The sequence below is a fragment of the Mustelus asterias genome, chromosome 6 (genome assembly GCF_964213995.1).
Source record: "Mustelus asterias chromosome 6, sMusAst1.hap1.1, whole genome shotgun sequence".
NCBI lineage: Eukaryota > Metazoa > Chordata > Chondrichthyes > Carcharhiniformes > Triakidae > Mustelus > Mustelus asterias.
The window spans coordinates 142503084-142527566 of NC_135806.1; the positions used below are offsets into that span (position 1 = coordinate 142503084).

At 43.9% G+C, this 24483-nt stretch overlaps 1 protein-coding gene across 8 annotated transcripts in view; it reads right to left on the reverse strand.

Moving 5' to 3' along the window:
* Positions 1-18622: 18622 nt before the first annotated feature.
* Positions 18623-24483, reverse strand: part of LOC144495199 (FYN-binding protein 1-like) — a 232892-nt gene continuing 227031 nt past the window's right edge. For all 8 annotated transcript variants that reach the window (XM_078215256.1, XM_078215255.1, XM_078215252.1 and 5 more), the window contains one exon: positions 18623-19951. In XM_078215256.1, the coding sequence (XP_078071382.1) occupies positions 19929-19951 (23 nt within the window). In that variant the 3' untranslated portion in view covers positions 18623-19928. The remainder of the gene's footprint in view (positions 19952-24483) is intronic.

Consider the following 24483-nt stretch of genomic DNA (forward strand, 5'->3'; position numbering starts at 1 on the left):
CATTTATTTATGACAAAGTTCTTCCATTATACACAGCCTTGGAGTTTCTAGAGACATATAGGTTTTAATGATCACAGTTTCAACAATGGGACTCAGCTCAATTCAGACAATTGTAAGTGATCCACGCCTCTCTGTTAGTGTTAATTAGTTTTTCTTTCAGTGCTGTTTCTATCAAGCTTTTCTCCATTAGGATTAATAGTTTCATGGATTCTTGTCACGAGGGTTACCATTTTGTGGTTGCTTCCAGTAAGGGGTGAGTGTTTCTACTACTCTTTGTGTATGAGTGTTTTCTGATTTTGTTTCTGAATGGCCTAACTCAAATTTTATTATATTCCTTCATTCTTGATTCCCTCAGTAGAGGAAGCAGTTTCTCTGCATCAATCCTATCAAATACTTTTACTATCATCTTCAGTACTCGGGGAAGCCACGTTTAGGCAACCTTTCCTGATAATTTAACCCTCTAGGTCCTATTATAATTTTGATGAATGCAGTGCTTCAAGGTCATCATAGAACATCCTTCCTGAACTGCAGTGCCAAGAACTGACCACAGTACCCCAGATAGGATCCATGCAACTAAAACATAGCTTCCTTCCCACAATTCCCAGTATACCTGTGGTCATTTAATTCTGGCCTCTTGAAAATCCTGATATTTATCACTTCACCATCAGTGGCAGTGCCTTCAGCTGCCTAAGCTCTAAGCACTGGAACTCCTTCCCTTCGATGGTGGACAGAGAAAGCGAATGGAGACCACCGACAGCAATGGCGGTTTTTCCCACACCTGTGGTGTGTAACAGTCAAAAAAATGTTCATGCACGGGTCTCATGCTGGCAGGTCAGCCTCTGATTTGCCTACCTCACTATCACTGCAATCATCGGGGTGCTACATTTAAATGCCATACCAGCGCATAGCTTTCAGATTGTTGAGAAGTGATGGCTGCCAAGAAATCCGCCCCCAGGTTTTCAAATGCCTCTTTGGAAATACTGCTTGATACTTAGATGCCTGCTGTGGTGGACTGTACCCACACTCAGGAAGAAAACCAGCCAGCAAGGTGATGAACCCAACATGGGAGGCAGTAGCAGTCAGCACTAACGCCCTGCAGAAAAGGACAGTCATCCAGTGCAGGAAGAGGATGAATGATCTCCTCTATTCTGCCAGGGCAAGTCACTCTTCTCATCACTCTCAACTCACACACCCATCACACCAACCATTGGGATCTCATGCACTGCCAGCTCAAGGGACACCACCATTTGCTCTCCCAAACATATCTCATCTTCTCTGTGGGTTGTATCCTCATTATCCTGCTGCTCCCATTCACCATCCACAAATGCCAGGCATCCTTCACATCTGCCCTGACACGCGTCCTGCTTACACTCTTGCCATCTATTTTCATGCAGGAAAAGTTGGCTCACAACAAGAGCGAGAGGTCACAGATGGTGGAGGGATTCCACAGCTAAAGGTCCTCACAGACTTTGAGGACAGAGTCATTCAGCTGGTTGGTGAGGATGTCGACTGATAAGCCAAATGAGGATCCAGCACTGCAACATCCATCTGACAACAATGTTGTGAATCACGGTTCTTGTTTCTCAGTCCCCTGCCATGCACTCATGCATTCTCCTCTATTTCACAGGCACATCTGGGAAGTAGTGTGAGAATCCACCAGTCTGGTCCTCTCCTGCAATCTCAATAGCAGCACAAAGGAGGGATTCATGGACTCGTAAATAGAAGAACTGTCACAGTGCTAACCCATACCCTCCACCAGTGCAGACACACACACCTCAGTGGGGCCTAGTTCTACAGTAGCCTTGGTATCAAAATCTAGTGAGCCCATCACACTCTAGGAGCCACATCAGGTGGAGGCAGGGACACCCCAGGCTGCCGGCACTCAGAGGATACTGGAGGCCAGGAATCTGATCAGTCTCAGTCAGATGACGAGCCTCAGTCATGCCTCAGTTGCTGAAATTCCAAAGGTGAGGGAGGGAAAATCAGGAAGGGATATCTGGTAAACTCCTTGGATTGAAAGGCTGCATGAAGGAGTCTGTCCACCTCATGGCTGAGGTGATTTTGCCAAAACGCCAATGCAACGAGGTATCACAACTAGGGTGGCGGCTGTTGTGGAGACCTTGGCGCAAGACCTTTGTCCTGCACTGCTGCTTTTTTTTTACTGTGACCACCCATTTAATATAAAATATTCTTTCAATCCTAAAGATAATCAAAGTGTAACACATTCATCCATGTTCTCTTTCCTCCTCTGGTGTAAACATTGTTATGTAACTGTGATTCTGTAACAAAGACATTTGTGAGCATTTAGTGCTTGGAACAGAAACTGCAAATACAGCTATTTGATAGATCAAAGGATTACAGATCTAAAGATACACAAACAATACTAATTTGTGAATCTTAGGAATCTGCCAGATTGCAAAAGTTCATTTAATTGCATCATGTTTGAATAACAGAATCTAACTGAAGAGTGCAAACTACATTTATATAAAGTACAGAGGAAAAATTGCATTTGATATGCAGAATTTAAAAAAGCATTTTGCTCTTCTTGCTACTTTGATCTTGTGCTTGTAATGCAAATATATGCAGCTTGAAGATGTCCTCTTATTTTCTTTGAATATCGAAGATTAAAGAGTGATCTAATCAAGGTGTTTAAGAGGATTGGAGGGGTTCATAGGATACATTTCCTTTGGGTGGGGCAGTCCATTTGAAATGAGCATGACCCTAAAATTAGAGTGAGACCACTTAGTACTGTCAGGAAACATGTCTTTACTCAAATGGTTGTGGAAATCTGGAATTCCTCCTCAAAAGCTGCAGAGGTGGCAGTCAATTCAAATTTAAGAAGTGAGACTGATTATTTTTTGCTAGGCAAGGGTACTAAGGGGCAGGCAACCGAGGAGGTAGATGGAATTACTGCTAAAGTAGAGATCAGCTGGGATCATGTTGAACACCAATTGGAAAATAACAGAAGGTGACAAGGGCACAGAATATACTCTGGTTGGATGGGAAAGCCCACCAACGCCTCTACTTTCTCAGAAGACTAAGGAAATTTGGCATGTCAGCTACGACTCTCAGCAACGTTTACAGGTGCACCATAGAAAGCATTCTTTCTGGTTGTATCACAGCTTGGTATGGCTCCTGCTCTGCCCAAGACTGCAAGGAACTAAAAAGGTCGTGAATGTAGCCCAATCCATCACGCAAACCAGCCTCCCATCCATTGACTCTGTCTACACTTCCCGCTGCCTCGGCAAAGCAGCCAGCATAATTAAGGACCCCACGCACCCCGGACATTCTTTCTTCCACCTTCTTCCATCGGGAAAAAGATACAAAAATCTGAGGTCACGTACCAACCAACTCAAGAACAGCTTCTTCCCTGCTGCTGTCAGACTTTTGAATGGACTTACCTTGCATTAAGTTGATCTTTCTCTACAACCTAGCTATGACTGTAACACTACATTCTTCACTCTTTCTTTTCCTTCTCTATGAATGGTATGTTTTGTCTGTATAGCGCACAAGAAGCAATACTTTTCACTGTATGTTAATACATGTGACAAAAATAAATCAAATCAAATCAAATCAAAGATTCAATGCCCGTCATCAAAGTAACAGTGCTTCTGCTGTCAGAGCTGACTGAGTCCTGTGGGACATAGTTACTGGGCTTGCAGTGTCAGGAAACAAAGCAAATGGCCAAAGAAAATTTGGGCATTGCGATTACAGAGTAAGTTGGTAGGTAGAGCTCAGGCGGTGTATGCATCTTTGTCAGAAGAGGTAAGAGGTATCTGTAGAGAATGTTGCAGTAAAGAAAGCTATTTGTAATGCACATGATTTGGTTCCTGAGGCGTATAGGCAGAAATTTCAGAACATAAGAAAATAACCTGGATGGACCTATATTGAATTTGAGAGGATAAAACAAAGTAATGCTGACTGTTGGAAATGGCCATTGAAGGTAGAGATAACATACCAAGCCGTTAGAGAAGTGATTCTTTTGGAAGAAATTATATATTCATTACCTTTAGTAATAAGAACTCATGGAACGCAAAGTTAAAACTGCTAGGCAGGCAACAGATGATTAAAAACTGGTCCATCGAATCAAACTTGTTTTTGTCATTCTTATAAACCTGATAAGGATAGAAGGTGAGAGGTTGAAAAGAAATCAAGTAGTCAGGGACAAGAAGGGACAATTGGGAATGGTCATGAAATTTCACCTCAGATTAGAAAGAAAAGTGCTGAGTATGGAAGTGACATTTGGAGGCATAAATGTTTCCATTGTAACAAGGTGGGACATAACAGGGCAGATTCATAGAATCAGAGAATCCCTACAGTGAAGAAGGAGGCCATTCGGCCCATTGTGCGCCGACAACAATCTCACCCAGCCCCTATCCCCGTAACCCCACGTATTTACCCTGCTAATCCCCCTAACCTACAAATCTTGGGATACTAAGGGACAATTTAGCACGGCCAAACAACCTACTCACACATCTTTGGACTGTGGGAGGAAACCAGAGGACCCGGAGGAAAGCCATGCAGACACAGGGAGAACGTGCAAACTCCACACAGTCACCCGAGGCTGGAATTGAACCCAGGTCCTTGGCACTGTTAGGCAGCAGAGCTAACCACTGTGCCACCGTGCTACCCCTTGCTGAAAACTAAATGGCAGACCAATTGCAATAATAGGAAAGGTAGCACCAGAAAAGGAAATGGCTGTTAAAACTGTAGCAATGGTATGGGTGAAATGTGCTTCCTCAGAAGGGGGATATGGCTCAAAAGTTCAGAGAATTCTTCGAGTACTGGTGAAGGAAGCCAGGCTATTAGAGGCTCTGGAGGTTTTATTTCAAAAGGGGATGTGTTCCCTTACTCGTCCAACAAAATAAGTAAACAAGTTAAAACTTTGAGAGATGCAGGGGCAGATCAATCATTGCTGGTGGCTGATGATACAATTTCTATTCCAGAAGGTTTTATGAAGAAAAAAGTTATTAATAAAGGATAGTAATGGAAAGGATGGGCCTATTTCTTTGTGTAAAGTTAATTTAAAAAGTGACTTTGTAAATTAAATTGTTACAGTGGGAATTATTTATAAATCATGTATGAGGGGGTAGGTTTCATTCTCGGTTATGATTTGGCTTGCGGGGATAGGAACATGATGACATCTATATTGCAACTGACCATTGATCTTGTTGATCTTAACCAATGTTTTAAAACTACTGTGGCTAAAAATGAGACAAGCAATTGAAGGAAAAGTGATTAACAACTTTCATGTAGAAAAGCGGAGTTTGCTAATGAAAAAAAAGAATTGGGAAGAACAATTGAGAATCAGTCATGAAAAGTGGAACACCTGACTGAGGACTTGAACTGTCCAAATTATACACTTGGAAAAGCAAATTTAACAAAGGTTGATCTTCATCTTGATGAACTTAAAGCATTAGGAGTTTCTGTGAAGTATCGTGGAAAATGCTTTGAACAGGAAAAGGAATTGGTGGCAAATCAGAATGATTGGATGAATGCATAACTAAAAACCAAAACTACTGAACTGTTGGAACTTTGTTGTGCAAATAACAATGAGCTTCTTGAACTTGGAAGCAAACTGGAGAAAAAGAGATGAGTGGTCTTGAATGTCACAATTTCAAAGTTGTTCCTGTGAATAAAAACTGATTGTTGAATTGTGATTCAGTTGGACAAAGAACTGATCCAAGTAACCTTACTGAGGTTGGTATATCAGTAACGGACGATAGTAAAACAACTGAAGTACTTGCAAAATTGGAAATTAAGAATTGTCAACACGAAGCACTGAAATTGCAAATGATCTTTCTAGGTCAATGATCAAAGCGACTGATTTAAAAGTGCTTTCAGTAATACTACACAAGCAGTTGGAAGACAGGCATGTGAACAGTTTGCAAAAGATCATTCAAAACCTGCTAAGGTTTGGACTGAGATAGTTCATAAACAGTGCAAAAAAAGGTCAGAACAAACTATAAAGCCAAGGAGGGAGGAAGTGATTGACATTGTTCAAACAGAATTGAGAAGAACTCAGTTGAAATTGGACTGGGAGAAACAACAAGATCACAAAAAGTTCAAAGAACAAACTAAGCAAGAATACAAAACCAGTTTTAATGAACGTAAGAAGCATCTGAACAATGCCCTTGAAGCAGCTGAAAAGAGTTTGACAAGAGAAGAAACTAGATGTTAATGCACAAAGATGCCATTTTTACTTTGTTAAATCAAAACAATGTTTTACCATATTTGAATTCAGAAAATGAGCTTGAGAATGGAGCTATGCCGACAGTTAACGAAAGGGACAATTGGACTGTAGATTTGAATGAAATTTTCTTTGCTGAGTTAAAAACTGGAAAGCAGAAGAAAAAGCGCTTTCATAAGGCATGATTCTAATAATGCCATTAATGCCTTTATTTTGGCTAAATCATTGTAATTATACAATATGACATGTAGTTGTAAGAGAAGAGACACGGGGAGAACATGCAGACTCCGCACAGACAGTGACCCAAGCTGGGAATTGAACCCAGGTCCCAGGCTCCGTGAGGTAGCAGTGCTAACCACTGTGCCACAGTGACACCAGAGAGGCTACCCGTTAAAGACAGAACTGAAAGATGCAGACTTTAACGGGTAACCTCTCTGGGTGGCACAGTGGCTAGCACTGCTGCCTCACAGAGCCAGGGACCTGGGTTTGATTCCTGCTTGGGTCACTGCTTGTGCAGAGTCTGCATGTTGTCTGCATGGATTTCCTCCAGGTACTCCGGTTTCCCCCCACAGTTCGAAAGGCGTGCTGGTTAGGTGCATTGGCCATGCTAAATTCTCCCTCAGTGTAGCTGAACAGGCACTGGAGTGTGGCAACTTGGGGATTTTCACAGTAACTTCATTGCAGTGTTAATGTAAGCCTACTTGTGACACTAATAAATAAAATAAACTTTAATTCCAGTGAACAGCGCCTTGCTCACAATTCAGTTCTTTGTCTCTTTGACTTCATTCTTCCTGGGACTTCTCGTTCACTCCCTGGTTTCTAGATCTATCTGTTCTTTAGCTTCTGGGGTTTGCTTTTCGCCCCTTGCTCCACTGCCCACCAAACGGACCACCTGGCATCGACCTAGGCTCCGATTTGCATAGGATTGATTTAATTTCAATCCTATTAGTGTGTCCGGGTCAGCTGTTTCTAGCCTCCCGGACGCTTCCCACCTCACCCATGTGAACTCACACTGGTGAGAATTATTGCTTGGTCTCCAACAGCAGAGACCAGGCCTGATGGCCACACCAGGGGGATCGGAGGCCATTGAAGCCCTCCCAGGTGGTCAGAGCATGGCATGGCCTAACAGTGCCACCTGGCACCTTGGCAATCCTCCAATGAGGCATCAAAAGGGTCTATCCCCCTGAATAGGGACCTATCTGCAACACTCTTCTGTTTCTCAACTTGAACTGAACTTCAGTGTGACTTCATACTCACAATCTTGGACCACATTTTAAAAAGTTTTATCGTTGTAGCCAATGTAATAATTCTGGTTCACCAGTTAGGTAAGTAACAACTGCAACATTATCTCAGTAAGCAGTCTCACAACACCAGGTTAAAGTCCAACAGGTTTATTTGGTAGCACAAGCTTTCGGAGAGCTGATCCTTCAATTGGTGAGTGAACATTATCACAGGGGGATGGAAGGGACTGATCGATGATCAGGGAGGGGCGGGGGAAATAGGTCGATGACGCTATGCGGGGGGGGGGGTTGGAGGAAGGGGCCAATGATCGCGGGAGGAGGAGCTGAAGAGGTCCGATAAGAGTGGGAATTTGGGCAAGGGGCCGATGATTGCAAGGGGGGTCGGTGGTGGAGGAGCTGATGATTGGGGATGGGGATCTAGTATGAGGTCAGGTCATTGAGTGTCTTTAAGACAGAGATAGATAGGTTCTTGATGAATAAGGGGATCGGGGTTATGGGGAAAAGGCAGGAGAATGGAGATGAGAAAAATATCAGCCATGATTGAATGGCGGAGCAGACTTAATGGGCCGAGTGGCCTAATTCTGCTCCTATGTCTTATGGTCTTATGGGATTGGGGTTGAATGCCGGCTCCAGTGGAGGTAGGGAGGGGAATCCCCCATTCTGGTGGTGAGCTGGGCGGAAGGTTTATTGCTTTTCTAATTGGGGTACCCTGTAAAGATGGTGGCATGATCTCATTGCAGCTGGGCTTTGCTGGCATGTTCAGGCCCTGCCCCCTTGGCAGTATGTCGTAAGATCTGGAGAGAAACACACCGGCTTTCTCACTGGAAACAACACTGCCATTTTTATGGTAACAATTCGCCCTATAATACAGAAGCTTGCAGCCTCATGACTACCAGTCAGCTACTGAGAATGTTCTGGAACAGAAAACTGAGCTCGCCAGGGTGGTCCTGCTTCCCAAATGGTCCCCTGATTCATGTGACCTTTACTAATGGATAAGGCGTTCGACTTTGGTATTTTTCAAATGATTCTCTGACAAGATTCCATGTTCGAGTCCTGTCGCGCTCGCTTTATGCCTACGGCCATACCAGTCTGAAAGCACCCAATCTCGTCTGATCTCGGAAGCTAAGCAGACTCGGGTCTGGTTAGTACTTGGATGGGAGCAGGTATGTAGCTTAAACACCTGATCAGGTGCAAGGTGTGCTTACGTACTTTAGCATGACCTAGTCCTCAAGTGTTAATAAGCCGGGGATGGGAATTATCTGATTGATAAAGTCCCTTGCTAGCAATGTTTTTGAGGTAAGCATAAGATGGAATTCAGCACAGCACACCCACACAGTGATTCCAATCCAGAGAAAGGAGGAGAAGTATAGTGTCGTACACATTCTATGCATGGGAAAGTAAAGTTGAGGTTGGCTCACCATACAGCAGAAATTAGTGGTGGTTTGTTTAATAATGTCAAGGTCTAGGAGCAGGTTGTTTTTCTATACTCTCATGTAAAACAACAGGAATTGGAGAGAGTATAAAACAATTTGCATAAAGACTATTTAATACCTTTGACAGTTCAGGACTAATGACCTAAACTGTAAACATTAGAAGTTACCATGTAAGTAAATAATATTTAACTGAACTAACTTTGATGGATAATTAGATGACGATTTACAAATATATATTTAGTGTGTGAAGGACCATGCAATCATAGCAACGTGTTGCTGTTATTAGACACATAGAAAAGCTTTCAACCCCATTCATATCAGTGTTGCAAAACAAGGACATATAAAGGCCTTTAAGGGCATTTGGACCTGTTCTTTGAGTACTATATCTAAAAGAAACCACAAATGCTCATTTAAAAATAGAAACATGTAGAAGATCTTACCATAGAACAGCTGTCCTCTGAATCGTGAAAACCTCCTTTGCTGTACCTTCGAGGTTGGGAGTCTGCAATAGGACATTTCTTTACAAAGGTCTTGGCTCGCAGTACCTGTCAGCTTCGACCATTGTAAGTAACAGAGTGCAGGAATATGGTTCTACAGTTTTCAATTGTTTATACATAAGCAAGCCTATTGTTGAAAGGTTTGAAATGTGTGCTGGTTTGGGGTGGAACAAGCCAGCTTGTCTTCTTACACCTGGGCTGCTCAATTCTCACCCCTTACTGGAGCACAATCTGGTACTCATTCTGAAACTTCCCAGAGAATTTGGACAGTTAGCTTATTTGTTAACTCTCAAAACTGGAACCTAGCTGTGGAACCATCTTATGTTCCATCATAGGAACAGGAGTAGGCCATTCAGCCCCTCAAGCTTGTTCCACCATTAAATCAACGCTGATCTGTATCTGAGCTCCATCTTTATACAGAGTTTTCCAGATTTTCATCATCCATCGTGTGAAAAATGTTCCTGACATCACCACTGAACGTACAATCACTACTTTTAAGGTTATGCCAGTGTAAAACGTGGCTATGGTGATAATCAGCGCTAACTTTTACAGGATTTGATTGTCAAACACTCAGATTTTTAAGGAAATTAAACAGTCAAGAAAGCAGGCAATGTATTAGATCTGCATTTTGTTGTACATTTTCCCCTCTTAATTTTAAGGCTGTTCTATACCACACGGGATTCCCTATCTGAGACATGTAAGCAATCTTGCAATCTTCTGCGACTCTGTACCTGACACTGAAACATTTTTATTTATTTCCTCTGTTTAGCACCTCTTGCCAAACCTAGCAAGAATTGTTCATTTAATTCAAAGGGCTTTGGAAGATGCCTACCCAAAATGCAAAGTATTGTAGCTGATAATGGGAATAATGAGCTTCGTTTGAAGTGTATGAGGAAGTCATGACTCATTGGGAGTAAATGTAGAAATTGAAGTTAATTAAGATTTTGCAGTTTGTGGGAGAAGTATTGAAATTACATGCAGTTTTCCCAACTCCACAGAGACCCCAAGACGGCCATTTGCTCCTTGGCAACATAACAAAACGCAGCATCAGTTTCCACATGTAAACTGATGATATCCAGCACTACCTCACCATTCTCTTCACCCCTACACTGTTTCAAAATGCTTGTCTAATGAGCAGAAATTTCCTCCACTTAAATATTTGGAAGAGCTAAGCCAGGGGGCAATTCTCCAACCTCTCCGTGCCTGGCGCAGATCGTGCCAATCTCGGAGAATAGTATGTGGGTCGCAAAATCAGCACCAAATAGTTTGTGATTGCCTCAATCCCTTTCCAATGGCGCAAACTGGATCGCACCCAGAAAGGGCGCGAGGTCGATTTGTATTGGGTACAGGTCTCTGGCACAGAGTCTGCCCCTGTTGCTCAGAAGGGAAGGGAGGAGAGGAGTAGAGCATTAGTTATTGGGGACTCCATAGTTAGGGGGATAGATAGGAGATTCTGTGGGAACGAGAGAGACTCGCGGTTGGTGTGTTGCCTCCCAGGTGCCGGGGTCCGTGATGTCTCGGATCGTGTTTTCGGGATCCTTAAGGGGGAGGGGGACCAGCCCCAAGTCGTGGTTCACATAGGCACCCAAGACATAGGTAGGAAAAGGGATGGGGATGTAAGGCAGAAATTCAGGGAGTTAGGGTGGAAGCTTAGGGCTAGAACAAACAAAGTTGTTATCTCTGGTTTGTTACCCGTGCCACGTGATAGTGAGGAGAGGAACAGGGAGTGAGAGCAATTGAACATGTGGTTACAGGGATGGTGCAGGAGGGAGGGATTCAGATACCTGGATAATTGGGGGTCATTCTGGGGTAGGTGGGACCTCTACAAACGGGATGGTCTACACCTGAACCAGAGGGGTACCAATATCCTGGGGGGGAAATTTGCTAATGCTCTTTGGGAGGGTTTAAACTAATTGAGCAGGGGAATGGGAACCTGAATTGTAGCTCCTGTGTACAGGAGGTTGAGAGTAGTGAGGTCATGAATAAGGTTTCAAGGTCGTAGGAGTGTACCGGCAGGCAGGAAGGTGGTTTGAAGTGTGCCTACTTCAACGCCAGGAGCATCCGGAATAAAATGGATGAACTTGCAGCATGGGTTGGTACCTGGGACTTCGATGTTGTGGCCATCTCGGAGACATGGATAGAGCAGGGACAGGAATGGTTGTTGCAGGTTCCAGGGTTTAGATGTTTCAGTAAGATCAGGGAAGGTAGCAAAAGAGGTGGAGGTGTGGCATTGTTAGTCAAGGACAGTATTACGGTGGCAGAAAGGACGTTTGATGAGGACTCGTCTACTGAGGTAGTATGGGCTGACGTTAGAAACAGGAAAGGAGAGGTCACCCTGTTGGGAGTTTTCCATAGGCCTCCAAAAAGTTCCAGAGATGTAGAGGAAAGGATTGCAAAGGTGATTCTGGATAGGAGCGAAAGTAACAGGGTAGTTGTACTGGGGGACTTTAGCTTTACAAATATTGACTGGAAAAGCTATAGTTTGAGTACTTTAGATGGGTCAGTTTTGGTCCAATGTGTGCAGGAGGGTTTCCTGACACAGTATGTAGATAGGCCAACAAGAGGCGAGGCCACATTGGATTTGGTACTGGGTAATGAACCAGGCCAGGTGTTAGTTTTGGAGGTAGGTGAACACTTTGGTGATAGTGACCACAATTTGGTTACATTTACTTTAGCGATGGAAAGGGATAGGTATATACTGCAGGGCAAGAGTTATAGCTGGGGGAAAGGAAATTATGATGCGATGAGGCGAGATTTAGGATGCATAGAATGTGGAAGGAAACTGCAGGGGATGGGCACAATTGAAATATGGAGCTTGTTCAAGGAACAGCTACTGTGTGTCCTTGATAAGTATGTACCTGTCAGGCAGGGAGGAAGTGGTCGAGTGAGGGAACCGTGGTTTACTAAAGAAGTTGAATCTCTTGTGAAGAGGAAGAAGGAGACTTATGTAAAGATGAGACGTGAAGGCTCAGTTAGGGCGCTTGAGAGTTACAAGTTAGCCAGGAAGGACCTAAAGAGAGAGCTAAGAAGAGCCAGGAGGGGACATGAGAAGTCTTTGGCAGGTAGGATCAAGGAAAACCCTAAAGCTTTCTATAGGTATGTCAGGAATAAAAGAACGACGAGGGTAAGATTAGGGCCAGTCAAGGACAGTAGTGGGAAGTTGTGCGTGGAGTCCGAAGAGATAGGAGAGGCGCTAAATGAATATTTTTCATCAGTATTCACACAGGAAAAAGACAATGTTGTCGAGGAGAATACTGAGATACAGGCTATTAGACTAGACGTGATTGAGGTTCATAAGGAGGAGATGTTAGCAATTCTGGAAAGTGTGAAAATAGATAAGTCCCCTGGGCTGGATGGGATTTATCCTTGGATTCTCTGGGAGGCTAGGGAGGAGATTGCAGAGCCTTTGGCTTTGATCTTTATGTCCTCATTGTCTACAGGAATAGTGCCAGAAGACTGGAGGATAGCAAATGTTGTCCCCTTGTTCAAGAAGGGGAGTAGAGACAACCCTGGTAATTATAGACCGGTGAGCCTTACTTCTGTTGTGGGCAAAGTATTGGAAAAGATTATAAGAGATAGGATTTATAATCATCTAGAAAGGAATAATTTGATTAGGGATAGTCAACACGGTTTTGTGAAGGGTAGGTCGTGCCTCACAAACCTTATTGAGTTCTTTGAGAGAGTGACCAAAGAGGTGGATAAGGGTAAAGCAGTTGATGGTGCATATGGATTTCAGTAAAGCGTTTGATAAGGTTCCCCACGGTAAGCTATTGCAGAAGATACGGAGGCATGGGATTGAGGGTGATTTAGCGGTTTGGATCAGAAATTGGCTAGCTGTAAGAAGACAGAGGGTGGTGGTTGATCGGAAATGTTCATCCTGGAGTTCAGTTACCAGTGGTGTACCGCAAGGATCTGTTTTGGGGCCACTGCTGTTTGTCATTTTTATAAATGACCTGGATGAGGGCACAGAAGGATGGGTTAATAAATTTGCAGATGACAGTAAAGTCGGTGGAGTTGTGGACAGTGCGGAAGGATGTTGCAGGTTACAGAGGGACATCGATAAGCTGCAGAGCTGGGCTGAGAGGTGGCAAATGGAGTTTAATGCGGAAAAGTGTGAGGTGATTCACTTTGGAAGGAGTAACAGGAATACAAAGTACTGGGCTAATGGTAAGATACTTGGTAGTGTGGATGAGCAGAGAGATCTCGGTGTCCATGTGCATAGATCCCTGAAAGTTGGCACCCAGGTTGATAGGGTTGTTAAGAAGGCGCATGGTGTGTTAGCTTTTATTGGTAGAGGGATTGAGTTTCGGAGCCATGAGGTCATGTTGCAGCTGTACAAAACTCTGGTGCGGCCCACACACCCCCCCCACACACACACACCCCCCCCACACACACAGCCCCCCCCCACACACACAGCCCCCCCCACACGTTCTGGTCGCCGCATTATAGGAAGGATGTGGCAGCATTGGAAAGGGTGGCAGAGGAGATTTACCTGGATGTTGCCTGGTATGGTGGGAAGGTCTTCTGAGGAAAGGCTGAGGGACATGAGGCTGTTTTCGTTAGAGAGAAGAAGGTTAAGAGGATTAGATAGGGTGGACAGTGAGAGCCTTTTTCCTCGGATGGTGATGGTTAGCACGAGGGGACATAGCTTTAAATTGAGGGATGATAGATATAGGACAGATGTCAGAGGTAGGTTCTTTACTCAGAGAGTGGTAAGGGCGTTGAATGCCCTGCCTGCAACAGTAGTGGACTCGCCAACATTAAGGGCATTTAAATGGTCATTGGATAAACATATGGATGATATTGGAATAGTGTAGGTTAGATGGGCTTTAGATTGGTTTCACAGGTCGGCGCAACATCGAGGGTCGAAGGGCCTGTACTGCGCTGTAATGTTCTACGTACGAGATTAACTGGATTGCAATTACATTGGTGAGTTTGGCACGCATTCTTTCCCCCCTCCCGGAATGGTCCCACCTCTCCAGCGGGAGGTGATGTCAGCACGAATCACTATTGGTTTCCAATAGCGGAGACATAGCGTGATGGCTGCACCGGGGGCTATGGAAGCACTCGGCTGACTGGAGAATGTTCGGGCAGTGCCCACCTGCCTGTGTCTACCAGGCACCCTGGTAGTACTACCAGTTGGGCAGTGCCAAAGAGGTGAGGCCTGGGTGGAGGCTATGATGGTGGTGCTATGCAGGAGGGCTATGTATGACAAGGGGCCTATGCGGGGTGCCATGCAGAGGTGGATCATGTTGGGGTCATGATGGAGGGGCATGTCAGGGGTCCTGGTTGCGGGGGGGTAGTGCATATCGGAAGTCATGATGGGGGACCCAACGGGTCTTTTCTCTTTCCTCTTTTAAGATTAGTGATCTTACGAAGAAAGCATATTCCTTTCAGAGTGAAGGTCAAGGCTGGTAGAAGTAGGGAACACTGGATGACTCGGGATATTGAGGCCCTGGTCAAGAAGAAGAAGGAGGCACATGACATGCATAGGTAGCTGGGATCAAGTGGATCCTTTGAAGAATATAGAGGGTGTAGGAGTAGAGTTAAGACAGAAATCAGGAAGGCAAAATGGGGACACACAATTGCTTTGGCAGAAAAGGCAAAGGATAATCTAAAGAGCTTCAACAAATACATAAAGGGCAAAAGAGTAACTAGGGAGAGAGTAGGGCCTCTTAAGAATCAACAAGGTCATCTATGTGCAGATCCACAAGGGGTGGGCGAGATCCTAAATGAACATTATTCATCAGTATTTACTGCTGAGAAAAGCATAGATGTTAGGGAACTTTGGAAAATAAATAGTGATTTCTTGAGGAGTGTACATATAACAGAGAAGGAGGTGCTGGAAGTCTTAATGTGCATCAAGGGACCTGATGAAGTGTATCCCAGGACGTTGTGGGAGGCTTGGGAGGGAATTATGGGTCCCTAGCAAAGATATTTGAATCATCGATAGTCACAGGTGAGGTGCCCGAAAATTGGAGGGTGGCAAACCTTTGTTTAAGAAGAGCTGTAGAGAAAAGCCTGGGAACTACAGGCCAGTAAGCCTAATATCTGTACTGGGTAAGTTGTTAGAAGGTATTTTGAGAGACAGGATCTTCAGACATTTAGAGACACAAGAACTGATTAGGGACAGTCAGCATGGCTTTGTGAGTGGAAAATCATGTCTCACAAATTTGATTGAGATTTTTGAAGGGGTAACCAAGAAGGTAGATGAGGGCAGTGCAGTTGATGTTGTCTACATGGACTTTAGCAAGGTACTGCATGGTAGGTTGTTGCATGAGGTTAAATCTCATGGGATCCAGGGTGAGGGAGCCAAATGGATACAAAATTGGCTTGTTGACAGACACAGAGGGTGGTTGTAGAGGGTTGTTTTTCAAACTGGAGGCCTGTGACCAGCAGCGTGCCTCAGGGATCAGTGCTGGGTCCACTGTTATTTGTTATTTATATGAATGATTTGGATGAGAATATAGGAGGCGTGGTTCGCAAGTTTGCAGATGACACCAAGATTGATGGCACAGTGGACAGTGACGAAGGTTATCTAGGATTGCAACAGAATCTTGATCAATTGGGCCAGTGGACTGACGAATGGTAGATGGAGTTTAATTTAGGTAAATGTGAGATGATGCATTTAGGTAGATCGAACCAGGGCAGGACTTACTCAGTTAATGGTAGGGCGTTAGGGAGAGTTATAGAACAAAGAGATCTATGGGTACATGTTCATAGCTCCTTGAAAGTGGAGTCACAGGTGGACAGAGTGGTGAAGAAGGCATTCAGCATGCTGGTTTCATTAGTCAGAACATTGAATACAGGAGTTGGGACGTCTTGTTGAAGTTGTACAAGACATTGGTAAGGCCACACTTGGAATACTGTGTACAGTTCTGGTCACCCTATTATAGAAAGGATATTATTAAACTAGAAAGAGTGCAGAAAAGATTTACTAGGATGCTACTGGGACTTGATGGTTTGAGTTTTAAGGAGAGGCTGAATAGACTGGAACGTTTTTTCCTGGAGTGTAGGAGACTTAGGGGTGATCTTAGAGAGATCTATAAAATAATGAGGGGTAAAACATGGAGCGTAATAGGATGGAGGGTTATAGGTAGGTCTAGAAGGTAGGGATGTGTTCGGCACAACTTGTGGGGCTGAAGGGCCTGTTTGTGCTGTAATTTTTCTATGTTTCTATGTACAGATAGTCAACATCTTTTCCAAAAGATAGGGGAGTCTAACACTAGAGGGCATAGGTTCAAGGTGAGACGGGAGAGATACAAAAGGGTCCAGAGGGACACTTTTCTTTAACACAGAGGGTGATGAGTGTCTGGAACAAGCTGCCAGTGGGTAGTAGTAGAGGCAGGTACAATTTTGTCTTTTAAAAAGCGTTTAGACAGTTACGTGGGTAAGGTACGTATAGAGGGATATAGGCCAAATGCAGGCAATTGGGACTAGCTTAGTGGTTAAAAAAAGGGCAGCATGGACATCTTGGGCTGATGGGCTGTTTCCGTGCTATAAACCTCTGTGACTCTAATCATGGGGGGCATCAGGGGGAGCCTAAGCTCGCTGTTGAAGTTGGCTGCAGAGTGTTTGGGACACCAGTTCACTGCCACTGCCCCCTCCCCCCACCCGCTCCATGGACATCGCCCCCTCCACCCGGCCGCCCCACCCCCTGCCCATCGCTCCCTATGCTGGTCCCTCTCCACCACCTGTCAATCGCTCCTTGTGCTAGTTCCTCTCCCCCACCAATCACCACCCCCCTGCAGAGTTCCCCCTCTTGCCCTACCCCCTTCTTGCAGAGCTCCCTCCCCCTCAGCTACAGAAATCCGCCCTTGCCTCCCCCTGCCATTGCCCTACCTCCGCTCAGGCTCTTCTTGGCACTGCCCCTAGCACAGTTATGGTGCGTGGTGCGCAGTGCCGGGGTACCTGATGAGCAGTACCAGGGTGCCAGGCTGGCACTGCCCCACGGGTACTGCCCGGCCATAACTCTGATCACCCAGGGCAGCACGGTGGGATAGTGGTAAGCACTGCTGCCTCACAGCACCATGGACCTGGGTTCAATTCCTGGATTGAGTGACTGTGTGGAGTCTGCATGTCCTCTCCGTGTCTGCGTGGGTTTCCTCTGGGTGCTCTGGTGTCTGTCTGAAAGACGTGTTGGTTAGGTGCATTGGCCGTGCTAAATTCTCCCTCAGTGTACCCGAACAGATGCCGGTGTGTGGCGACTTGGGGAGTTTCACAGTAACTTCATTGCAGTGTTAATGTAAGCCCATTAGTGACACTAATGAATAAACTTAAACTCAATGGCCTCAGCTCCCGCCCACCTCCCCGGCAAGGCCATCATGAATGGTCCTCATGTGTGATGCAATCCATTAATATTTAAATCGCCTTGTTGGTCACAAAGCTGATGGCGCCGGGAAAACACACCCAGCGGGGGAGATGGCTTTTGGCGTGAGACCGGCGCGGAACCTTCCCACGCTATCTTCCCGGTCCACTGCGCTGGTCGATTGGCACAGCGGGCCAGAAAGATCACGTCCAATATCTCCTTAAGTGTTTCAGTTCAATTTTTGTAACATTCCTGTGAAGGACCTTCGAACAATTTATTGCATTAATCAGTATAAGTTGTGATGGTGACAATAGTAATTGGCCTTGTCAGTGAACCCTTTCATTAAGTCCAACACAGTTTGACATACCAGTGCTAGTTAGGGAAGGCATCTGAAACTGAGCACTTAAATGTTGACTATGGCTATATGGGCGGCACGGTAGCACAGTGGTTAGCACTGCTGCTTCACAGCTCCAGGGACCTGGGTTTGATTCCCGGCTTGGGTCATTGTCTGTGTGGAGTTTTCACATTCTCCTCGTGTCTACGTGGGTTTCCTCCAGGTGCTCTGGTTTCCTCCCACAGTCCAAAGATGTGCGGGTTAGGTTGATTGGCTATGCTAAAATTGCCCTTAGTGTCCTGAGATGCGTAGGTTAGAGGGATTAGTGGGTAAAATATGTAGGGGTATGGGGGTAGGGCCTGGGTGGGATTGTGGTTGGTGCAGAGTCGATGGGCCGAATGGCCTCTTTCTGTGCTGTAGGGTTTCTATGATTCTATGTACTGAGAAACGCTCATATGTATTTTACATCCAAAGTAGCTCTCGCTCCTCCCATACCGATGTGCTTTGCACTTTGGTATCCTGACATTCCTACCAGATCTTTAACTGTCAGTGAAAAACAGGTCAATTATTCCCGTTCCAAAGAAATTCCAAAGAAAAGTCTTATTGGACATGAAATTTTAAAGCTAAAAGTTTATTTATTGGTCACAAGTAGGCTTACATTAACGCTGTAATGAAGTTACTGTGAAAATCCCATAGTCACCACACTCCGGCACCTGTTCGGATAAACTGAGGGAGAATTTAGTAAGGCCAATGCACCTAACCAGCATGTTTTTCGGACAGTGGGAGGAAACCGGAGCACCCAGTGGAAACCCACGCAGACACGCGGAGAATGTGCAGACTCCACACAGACAGTGACCCAAGCCAGGAATAAAATCCACGTCCCTGGCACTGTGAGGCAGCAGTGCTAGCCACTCTGCCCCCATGCCACCCCAAACAGAGAAACTCTGTTTCTCTCTTCACAGATGCTGTCAGGCCTATTGAGTTTTTCCAGCACTTGCTGTTTTTATTTCAATTATTTCTACTCATTTCACCATTTATAGTGGTTCTTATATGTACAAAGCTTCATCCTGTGAATAATCTTAAAAGATACCTTAATTAATCAGCAACCTCCAGTCCAGATGAGCTTGAGGTGGATCACATCATATGGGAGATAAGCCAGCACCACATCACATTGTGGGGAAATACCATAAAATAAAACCTCCCTTTAAAAATACTTGTAAAAACCATTTTTTGTACTTGTAATACTTGTAAAATACTTGTAAAAACTACAGTGCTGGCACAACTACAACAGCTGTGTAGCAGACAATACTTACAAAAAATTACAAGTTAGACAATAGTTTTTTTAATCACACAGAAAATAGGTTAATTGCTGCCCATAACCAAGTGACTATTCACAAAAGAAGATAAGGAAGGAAACAAGAAGGTATTTAACTCAATGCCTACGAAAGTAGGTTGTGTATCACTGCATGTATTTGTACTGAGGAATAATTAAACAGCAGTAATATAGCCTGTTAAATCATGTGTACAAAACATCGTTCTCAGGAAATAAAACAACAAAAAAAACAGTTGTATGTCTAAAGTCCTTGAACATTATTGAATTAGTTCAAATGCTCACATTTATATAAATAATTCTTATTCCCAAAGGAAATCCAGGATTCACAATGGTTGAGAAAAAAATGCTTCAAATATCAATCATGCTGCATAATGCAACTTATGTCATCTTTTGTCTTTTGGACTCGCCCTGTGGAGACAGACAGGGGGATCAGCTTACAGTTAGTCTTTGAGAAGCAAGATGTCGGTAGCTGAAGAATCTGTAGGTTTCTTTTCTTTGCAGAGTTAAGTTCTGGATTGTTAGACAGCGCAAATAGAAGGAGGTGTGGGTGAGTTGGGTTCTGGCTGTTCTTTCCAATTCCTTTGAGTTACGGTCAGTCATTATCATAGATACATTCTAAATAACAAAATGACACAGGGACAAATGAGAATTACAAATGCTCCAAAACTGAAGTAAAACAAAATGCTAAATATGTCAAGTGGATAGAGTGCCTAGGATGATAGGTTTTAGTTATGAGAAAAGACTAGAGAATTTAATTTGATTTATTATTGTCACATGTATTAACATACAGTGAAAAGTATTTCTTGCGTGCTATACAGACAAAGCATACCGTTCATAGAGAAGGAAAGGAGTGAGTGCAGAATGTAGTGTTACAGTCATAGCTAGGGTGTAGAGAAAGATCAACTTAATGCAAAGTAAGTCCATTCAAAAGACTGACAGCAGGGAAGAAACTGTTCTTGAGTTGGTTGGTATGTGACCTCAGACTTTTGTATCTTTTTCCCAACGGAAGAAGGTGGAAGAGAGAATGTCCGGGGTGCGTGGGGTCCTTAATTATGCTGGCTGCTTTGCCAAGGCAGTGGGAATATTAGACAGAGTCAAGGGATAGGAGGCTGGTTTGCATGATGGATTGGTCCCACACACCTTCATACAGCATGTCCCAGGGTTTCCACATGAGAGTGACACAACCTTTTGTAATGACACTACCTTTTGTAGTTTCTTGCGGTCTTGAGCAGAGCAGAAATTAAGAAATTAAGGCTATTTCAGTAGAACAAAGAAGCTTTAGAGAAAATATGATATTGGTGATCAAAGTTTTGAGGGATTTTAATAAGGTTATGAAGGAAAAATACTTTTTGTTAATTCAGGATAGTGAGAGTCTCCTGATACAGTTGACTTTACTCTGCAATCTCGTCAGCACCCACAAAGAGAGGTGGGCGCTGCTCAGATAGAAAGGAGATCTCCAGACCACCTCAAAATGCCTTTGACAGATCAAAATAATTAACATTTTTAGAGAGGCCAAGCAGACGTTCCCCCCTCCAATTGGAAAGGAAACTCTTGGCAGTGGTGTTTGGACTGCGGGTGAAGCCTATGCTGCCAATGGGTCCCTACAGGGGAATTGAGCTTCCTGGCAAATGCCAGCGTGCCTGAAATGGCCCCTTATTGAGGCCTTTAACAACAAATTGACCTTGCAGCAGGCAGCCGATCTGTATATCTGCCCATCTCAGGAAAACATCCCAAATAGTTGGAAAACTTTGGGAAGCTTTTTCCAGCCTGGCTCGCCACTATGTTTTCAGTGTGCCCACCTTCGACCACCCAGGTAAATTCTGCCCAATAAGACTTATGGAAAGCATTTAATTTAAGTCCCTTGAAAATAAAGTGACAACATCACAGAGGAAGCAGCTGATTGGTGAGTAGCTACTGAATCTTTATTCATATAAGTCTTAAATTTTATTTCTGTTAAGTCAGTGTATAGGCTAATTTTACACCCTTGTTCAAAAAAGGCTGTCAGGATAATCCTGGCTACTCAGTTGAACCCTGGTGAGACTTATGAAAATGATAATCTGGGACAAAATTAATAATTCAATTAGGTAAATTTGGATTAATTGAAGAAAGCCAGCATAGATTTATTAAGGACTAATCATATTTAATTAACTTGATTTTGTTTTTGTTGAGGCCAGCAGAGAGGGTTGACGATGGTAATGCTGCATCCATTAACTTCCAAAAGGCATTTGATAAGATGCCACACAGCAGACTTGTCAGTAAAGTTAAATCCCATGGAATAGAAATGTTAACTGATGAACGATAGGAATCAGGAAGCCACAGCGAATGGTTGTTTTTTTGGACAGGAGATGGCCCAGAAGTTGGTATTCGGACCTATGCTTTTTTTGATCTACATTAATGACCTGAATTGGGTGTACAACTTGAAAACTTGCAGATGACACAAAAACTGGAAGTATTGTGAACTATCAGGAGAATAGGGTTAAACTTCAAGAAGATATTGGATTTTAAAGTTTATTTATTAGTGTCACAAGTAGGCTTACATTAACACTGCAATGAAGTTACTGTGAAAATCCCCTAGTCGCCATGCTCCAGCACCTGTTCGGATACACTGAGGGAGAATTTAGCATGGCCAATGCACCTAACCAGCACGTCTTAAGGAGTATGGGAAGAAACCGGAGCACCCAGAGGAAACTCACGCAGACACGGGGAGAACGTGCAAACTCCACACAGACAGTGACCCGAGCCAGGAATTGAACCCAGGTCCCTAGCACTTTGAGGCAGCAGTGCTAACCACTGTGCCACCATGCTGCCCATGTATATACATAGGCTGGTGGAATAGGTGGGCACAGTAAGAAGTCTCACAACACCAGGTTAAAGTCCAACCACTTTAACCTGGTGCTGTGAGACTTCTTACTGTGGTTACCCCAGTCCAATGCCGGCATCTCCACATCAGGAATAGGTGGACACATGGTAGATGTAATTTAAGGCAGAGAAGTGTGAAATGATACATGTTGGTAGGAAGAATGAGGAAAGTGTGTAATTGGATAGAGAATCAAAATGACCTGAAGTTATATTTGCACAAATTGTGGAAGACGGCAGGCCAGGTTGAGAAAGCAGTTAGGTATACACGATCATGGGCTTTATAAAAAAGGGCATAGAGTAGAAAAGCAAGAAAGTTTTGGTGAACTTTTATAAAATATTGGTTTGGCCTCAAGGGAGCATTGTAGCACTACACTTTAGGAATGATGTGAAGAAAGGGTGCAGAAAAGACTTCCGAGAATGGTTCCAGAGATGAGCAACTTCAGTTATGAGATCAGACTGGAGAAGCTGGGGATGTTCTTCATGGAGAATGAAAGATTCAGAGATGATTTGATAGAGATATTCAGAGGGTTTAGGACAGAGTAGCTAGAACAAAGAAAAGTACAGCACAGGAACAGGCCTTTCAGCCCTCCAAGACTGTGCTGATCATGATGCCCTAACTAAACTAAAGAAAACCTTTTGCCTTACTCGGTCCATATCCCTCTATTCTCTCCCTATTCATGTTCCCATCCAGATGCCGCTAAAATGTTGCTAATGCGCCTGCTTCCACCACCTCCTCTGGCAGCGCGTTCCAGGCACCCACCACTCTGCATGAAAAACATTCCCCGCAAATCTCTCTTAAATTTTCCCCCTCTCATCTTGAACCTGTGCCTCAGAGCAGACATGAGTGGCTGAATGACTTATTCCTGCTCCTATTTCCTATGTTCTTAAAAGTCATAGAGGTTTACAGCATGGAAACAGGCCCTTCAGCCCAACTTGTCCATGCCACTCTTTTTTTAAAACCTCTAAGCTAATCCCAATTGCCCGCATTTGGCCCATATCCCTCTATACCCATTGTACCCATGTAACTATCTAAATGCTTTTTAAAAGACAAAATTGTACCTGCCTCTACTACTACCTCTGGCAGCTTGTTCCAGACACTCACCACCCTCTGTGTAAAAAAATTGCCCCTCTGGACACTTTTGTATCTCTCCCCTCTCACCTTAAACCTATGCCCTCTAGTTTTAGACTCCCCTACCTTTGAGAAAAGATATTGACTATCGAGTTGATCTGTGACCCTCATTATTTTATAGACCTCTATAAGATCACCCCTCAGCCTCCTACGCTCCAGAGAAAAAGCCCTTAATATTTTTATCCCACTGTAATCTCCTGATCTGTGGAGTTCCTGCCTTCACAAATCTATTTTACTCTCAGTGATACATTTACCCTGTATGTCCAATATCTTTCATTGCTGACCTGCTGCATTGTCTGGCATGTTTTAATGATTTATCTCGCAGTCCAGCCCCTCGTTCCGCTGTTGTTGACGGTTCCATTAAAACAAAGGACTGAGGAATTTCATGGGGATGCAATATGCACTCATTTACTAATACTGCACAATATCATTTCAAGATCTTTGCTTTCACTATAACTTCTTTAATATGTGTTCCTTCTTCCTCTCACATTTTGAAATTGAACACACATTATATGTATATAGATATAAAATATATACATACTCTGGGATAAATCATGCAGGAATGGTACCGACCCTGATTAGCAGTGAGCTAGAGTTTGGGAATTGAGCACCCTGTACAATCTTGTACAGTGACACTGACTTGCAAAACTACAGATATTTTTATCGGCTAAAAGAGTCTCTGAAAGCAAGAGATGCTGGTAGCAATGGTCTGACAACCTGAAAGACATTGAAAATATTGAGTATCTTATGCCACTGGTCAGAAAAGGAGCTTTAAGTTACTTTTTTTTACTGATATAAATTATAGTTTTTATGAATAGTGAGAAATATTGGTGAAGGCCCAAAGTACAGATTGGAAAGAAAGGGATAGAAGCTGAGATACCACTCCTGGTGAGTAGGTGATTCTGAGCTTAAGAGATTGTAGGAGGAAGCAAAGATTGATGGAGGTAAGGATTAGTTTTGATTACAGGTATCATTTGCATTAATTTGATCTTTCAGCACAAGCACATTTGAGTCTTATTACTTTCTCCTTTAGATTTTTTTGTGCTCTGCATCAAGCTCTGGCTGACCTTCAGGGGCTGTTCCTAAGAATTGCTCAATAAATATACCCTGAGTTCTCTTCTTGCCCCCCCTCCCCTCAGTGGCAGAGCTTCCAGATTTG